The following is a 6000-nucleotide window of genomic DNA, read 5'->3' as shown; positions in this document are numbered from 1 at the left end:
GGGCCTGCAGATGTGGGCCGGAAGTGAGGCAGAGCAGCTGCTGCGAGAGAGAAGGCGGGATGAAGGCCTGCCTTCTAATTACTGCCTGGATTGCAGTGCTTTTCTGAACACCTTCAGAGACTACACTTCGGGAAGCTTTGCCTTGTGGAGCCCTGCTTGCCTCCCCTCCGAACCTGCGTGTGCCCCGGCATGCAGTGAGGTGTGTGTCACACGCAGACTTCCACTCCCTCGGACAGAGGGAGTGCTGCACACGGCCTCCGCGACTCTGGGGGGCGCTAACTAAGGCCTGTGGCTGCCCCCTTCCGGGATCACACTCGCTCTGTAATAATAGACTGTAAATACAGAGGTCGTGGATTTCTCTCACTGGTGAAAGTGCAGAGATGGGAAAGTAGGTCCAGGGTGGACACGGCGGCCCAGTGTTGTAATCAGAGCTGCAGTCTCCTAACTTTCTGCCCTCACGCCCTGGGCTCCTCACTTCCGTCGGTGATGGCTGCCAAACTCTGGCCGGAAGAAGGAAGAATGAGCGAAAATGGGCTCTACCAGTCACGTCCTGCACGCCCTGAGCCAGACCAGGGAAGCACGGAGATACTGTTCTTTGTCAGGCTCATTGATCTAAATAAAGGGAGGAAGAAAAGGAAGGTGATTGTGGGTGGGCAGCCACTTCCGCCGTAGCTGTGGGACTGGTCAGGTACGGTGTTACGGAAGGAATGGGCAATGCCAGGGACATTTTTACTCGCAGAAGATCATTTTGGATTTATTTGGGCACCTTGTGTTGGTTATGTTATGACAAACACCAAAGGGAACACCCCGCATTTCTGTGGTCAGTGTAAGGACATATTGGAAATCTGCTATATCTATGAGGGGATTTGTTTGTTTGCCTTTTTCCCCATCCACCTGCCAGTGTCTTTTTCTTGGTAAAGGCCGAGAATCTGCAGTGAACAGAGAGGGAGGAAGAGGCACCAAAGTGAGTCTGCCCCTGGGAAACTTTGTGAAACTCAGTCAGGGAGTAAGAAATAACCACCTCTCAGGTGCCAACAGGACTCTTGAAACAACTGTATATGAAAACACTTAAGGCCTAGAGCCACTCCGCAGACAAATAGCTCGCTGGCCCCTTTCTTCCTGTAGACAATGAAGAACAGGTGATTCTGAGATCAACCAGAAAAGTCTGGTGTCCCTTTGTTGGGTCCCTGCTGTAACAAAATGATGCTTTTGATGTATGAAATGTTCCCACCCTGCTGTGTGAGTGTGTAGGTCTTAGGATTTTCCATTCTTGCTGGACCTGGCAGACGCTCCCTGCTTAATGATCTGTCTCAGTGTGGAAAAAGACCTGAGAAATTGACCAATGTCTAGCAAGTTCTTCCCCAACCTCTGAAATTCCAGAATTTCTTAGAAAAAAACAAACTCTGTCGCTTGTCTGACAACTGCATAAGGTTGGTTTTTGAGGGGAAATAATGAGAGAACTCTCTAAATTTCTCAAATGTGCTTCCTGGGGCAGCAGCAGGACCTGTGGAGTGGATAGAAATGCAAGTCACAGGGCCTCACCCCACCCTCTGAGTCAGAGTCAGGTGCCCCTGGTGAGAGCTGCAGTTTGTTCAGGACCCGCCACCCAGAAGTGCTTCACACTCACAGTATTTTCCCAAGTGCAGAGGCGCTGAGTCCCTCGTTTACCTCTCTGTACATAGCAGCAGTGCCATCAGAAACACAGTTCCTTCTCACAGGCCCAGTCTCTTCACCTGGGCGAGGCCCAGCTGTGGAGAGCGTGTTTGCACCTGGCCTGGACTGGAGTTGCTGCCAAGCTCCCCTGTCAGGGAGCAGTACCTTAAACAGAGGCCTTCAGCTCTTTACATTTCATAAGCCAGGGTATTGTGCTCTGGTGCTTTTGTTCCAGAGAAGCGTACCTGGTACGTACACCGGGGCCGAATCACAGGACACCTTTCCGTGCGAATGTCTTCCTGGGGTGAAGCTTCCAAACATTCAGCAGACCAGCTTGGAATAAGTGTGCTCATTACATGCAAAGTTATCAACATGCCAGCCAATAACTTAGTGTTGATTGGCACTGACAAAAACCCTATTAGGTTTACTTATTTACTCCTAAAAATGAACAAGGAAAACATGTTTCAGCTACAGTGAACAATCTGCAAGATTTTCAGAAGTAGCACCAAATACCGTTTGTGTAGTGTCAGAAAGTATATTCAGTCTTTTCCCATTATCGGCACTGTGGTTGGCATTTGCTCTGGGATACCCGGTAGTTTGATGGTGGAGGGTGCCAGAGGAGAATAGACACAGCATCCCTGTATCCAGCAGGAGACAGAGTGGGAATGTAGGAGAATTGGTCCTCCATCCCTTCTTCCCATTGGATAATCCTGTCTGCCTGCTGAAGGGCTTAGAAAGTCCTGTGCCCAAACCCTAGGCGATGCAGAAGCCAGGCCTAGAAGGCCAGCCTCCTCACCTGGACTCAAACAAGCTTTGAAGAGCTTTGGAAGCCATGAAGGGCTAACTTGTCCTTCCAGAGCAAGCCGGACTGCCTGCTGTGCCATTTATTGTGATCTGATTTGTTTTGAGAATGGGGCCTCTCAGTAGCTAAGCTAAGATTCCTTCAGTACCATCTTTAATGTGGACCCAACCCAGGGTAGGGTATTCCGGGCCCCTCTCTGGGGAATTTAGAATTGAGAAAAGCTAGTCAGTCTAGGGTGCCTCTTGAACTGAACCAGTGGAAATTCAAGTGTTGTGGGAAGCCTTAAGCTTTGAGAAGGTGAGGAACAGATCCTCAGAGAGACAACAGCATAGAGGTAGGAGGGTGCTGGTGTCAGGAGATGAGAGACACATGCCAGTTCCATTCCCTCATGAGGTCCCACAGACTGCTGGGTCTCTTAACAAAGCAGCACACTTCATGGTAACGACTCCTTCCCTTGGAAATCAGACAAGTCTTACTGTCACTGTTTCCTGCACCTGTTTTTCTTGCTTTGAACAGGTGGGCAGTCCTACTGTGTGCAGCATGAGTGCTGATACACATCTAAGTTGGAGTGGAATCATCTGGACCACTCCATCTGGGTTAGGCCAGGCTGGATAATGCTCTTATTATGTGTTCGTGTTACTGTCATCCTTGCGAGCCATGTGCTTGGCCGCCTGTCTCATTCAGTCACCCTGACCCTCTGCTAAGCACTCTGAGCAGCTCTATAACTTGCTCGGGATGCAGAGAGAGGAGACGACAGCCACAGCCAGAGTCCAGCTCTGCCCACCGCGCTGTGCAAGGTGCAGTGAGACTCCGGCCTGAGCAGCTTGGACAGGAGCATGGCAAGCTGGGCTCGAGGTGCTAACTCAGAAGGGCGCTGTGGACAGTGCCGGGCACCGAGGAGAGGGTGTGAGAAGTGACAGTGATAGGAGGGGTCAGGCAGCGCCCACTGTCCTGCATTTCAAGCATCCACAGTGATCCATTCCTTGTAGCACTTGCAGGTGCGGAAGAGTTGTGAGATGACAGGGTGGTGTTGGAATGTGGGCTTTCTGCAGCCAGGATTCTGTTTGGGAGGCAGAGCCTGTTCCCCAGGACACAGAGACGGGTCCTGCTTCCATATACCTGGCTTATGCCCCATTAGGCTGAAGCCCCCGGGCCTCTGGGGACCTGTTCTGGAAAAGCAGGCCAGCTCCTATCCCCAACTCACTTACAGTGTGGGCTGTTGCTTTTCCCAGGGGCCAGGCAATCTGTGAGTTGCAAACCCAGAGCTGCTCCTTCCCATCCGGGCCGTGGCTTCTGGCCAGGGACCTCTGGGGATGGGCTTTGGGGCCCTGCCCAGTCTGGGTCAAGAGCTCTGTTTATGGTTGCCTGTGGGATTTGACTTGAAAGAGGACAGAGCATGATGGTGAGTGGTTCCCGTCATTGGTTTAAGAAAATAAAGATGGCATTCACGTTTTTTAAGGCCCTGTCATCGCAAGCCCTTTCCTGCTGTTTCTTCTAACACTCTTGACTTGGTTGCTGGAGATCAAAGCAGACGGAGCATCCACAACTCTTCACCCCTGCATTCCCAGAGCACGTGTTCATATCCATGGCTCCCTGGGCACAGAGGAAGTAGACCCAGTGACTGCCCACAGCGCTGACGTCTTCCGGTCATTAAATGAGTGCCTCATTTCGCAAGAGCTGGTGGGAGTGCTAAGGAAGACACACTGGAAGTACTTTCCATGATGTTATCTGAGCTTTGAAGTGCTTATTTCTGCCTGCCCTGTGTGATCACATACCTTTGCTTTGGTCAGTTGTTGCTTTCAAGCTAGTCAGCATGTGGCTCAGGAGTAAATGGGCTGTGTTTTGTTCTCAGGCAAAGTCAGATGCTTGGTACTTTCCCCATTTGTTCGGCTTGAAGGAGCCTCAGAGTGCAGGAATATGTGCAGCACAGACAGGAATGTGCAGAAAGTCCTCATGTGAGTGAGTTGAGTTCCATGCCCTGCACCGGGGCTAGTGAGCTGGATGTCAGCAGCTTCCTGCTGTGCTGATGGCTCCAGACCTGGAGGGCTTTTAAGGAAGGTGGAGGCTGAGTGCCAGAGACAAGCTGTGGCTGCGGTGCCAGGACAGGCGCTGACATATCCCTCACAGGGAGGGGCCTCCCAGGCTGCAGACACAGAAAATGGTAAAGCGACACTTGGGAGGGCGTCCTTGAGAAGTGCCGTCCTCGGCTTCCCAGCATGTTTGTGGAGTACTCCTTTGCTAAGAAAGTTTGTGGGCTTTCCTTCTCCCTTCTTGCTTCGGAAAGCCCCCAGTTAGGGGTGACTGGCTTGGCTCTTTCTTTGACAATGAGTTTCTCTGCTGGCCGCAGGAAATGCAGGCTGCTGAGTGTCACGAATGTGGGGGCAGTGGAAGTGGATCCGGGGAGATCTGCACCCCAGAAGAGGTGCGAGGGGTTAGAGTGAGAGCGGCAGGCAAGTTTGTGTGTGCTTTGTCCCCCAGGTGCACCAGTACTACAGCTGCCTCCCTGAAGAGAAGGTCCCTTACGTTAACAGCCCGGGAGAGAAACTGCGAATCAAGCAGCTCCTCCACCAGCTGCCTCCACACGACAACGAGGTGAGAAGGGGCCTGAGGGGCGCAGGGAGCCAGGACTCTGCCTTGTTCTCGGTCCTGATCAGAAGCCCACGGTCAGCGCGACTGCTGAAGAAAACCTCTGGCAGTTTCTTTTAGGCTTTTAGCTTCCTTAATTTAGAGCCAAAAGAAGCGGACCAACACTTTCTGGAGAGTGTGGCCCAAACCCAGAGTCTCCTCATGGGCTGCCTTAACCTGTGTCTGGCGCAGTATCCAGGGAGTGCTGCAAGTTAAAAGCTCAGGCCCGATCTCTGACTTGAGGACGGTGTGCCCTGCTGCTCGCCTGCATGTGCTAGAGAGATAATTGAGGTCCCCTGGGCCATCGCAAGTTTTCATCATCATCCCGCACTGAAGGAGTGTGCGAGTTTTCACATTACGCTGAGAAGTTAGGTGACCACACTCGCCGGGCTGCACATCTGTGATTTCTGTCACAGTGGAGTCTGCTCGTCAGGGTCTGTGCCTTTGAAAGCATGGCTTGTGGCCTGTTCTCCTTCTGAACCCGAAGCAGTGCTCCAAGCAGGCATCTCTTCTCCTTGAAATTGCATTGGTCATAAAGAGAAATTTATAAACATCTTTTTAAAGAGCATGCTGGAAAGGATTAGGTTTGCGACTTGGAAATTAATTTTTAGGTATTTGGTTTTTAAAAAGTAGGAATCCTACTAAATTGTGCTGCTTGACTCTGACTGCATTTGAAACAAAAGTATAATTTTACGTTGAAAGGAAGTTGGGCACCGATTTTCAGCAGTCCCCAGCCCTCCATGTCCCAGGGAAGAAAGGGAGGGCTTTTCGAAGTCTTTCCACGTTCCAGTGGATGAAGATCATCTGAGGGCCTCAGAAATCCCTGAGGGGCTGGAGATGCACCTCAGCCGGAGATCGCTTGCCTAGTGGGCAGGCAGGTCCTCAGTTCAGTCCTGAGCACCTCAAATAAGTAAATAAAT

The 6000-nt window shown here is 51.5% G+C and overlaps 1 protein-coding gene across 1 annotated transcript in view; it reads left to right on the top strand.

Annotated features, from left to right (window-relative positions):
• The window catches only part of Prickle2 (prickle planar cell polarity protein 2), a 283311-nt gene that overhangs the window by 233702 nt on the left and 43609 nt on the right, over nucleotides 1-6000 (top strand). The window contains exon 3 of the mRNA XM_033757020.1: nucleotides 4934-5047. Coding sequence (XP_033612911.1) covers nucleotides 4934-5047 — 114 coding nt within the window. The remainder of the gene's footprint in view (nucleotides 1-4933; nucleotides 5048-6000) is intronic.

This window comes from Fukomys damarensis, unplaced genomic scaffold (assembly GCF_012274545.1).
Source record: "Fukomys damarensis isolate Sample0158 unplaced genomic scaffold, DMR_v1.0_HiC HiC_scaffold_28, whole genome shotgun sequence".
Classification (NCBI taxonomy): Eukaryota; Metazoa; Chordata; class Mammalia; order Rodentia; family Bathyergidae; genus Fukomys; species Fukomys damarensis.
The sequence above is the reverse complement of the archived record's forward strand: the minus strand, read 5'-3'. Positions and strand labels throughout refer to the sequence as shown.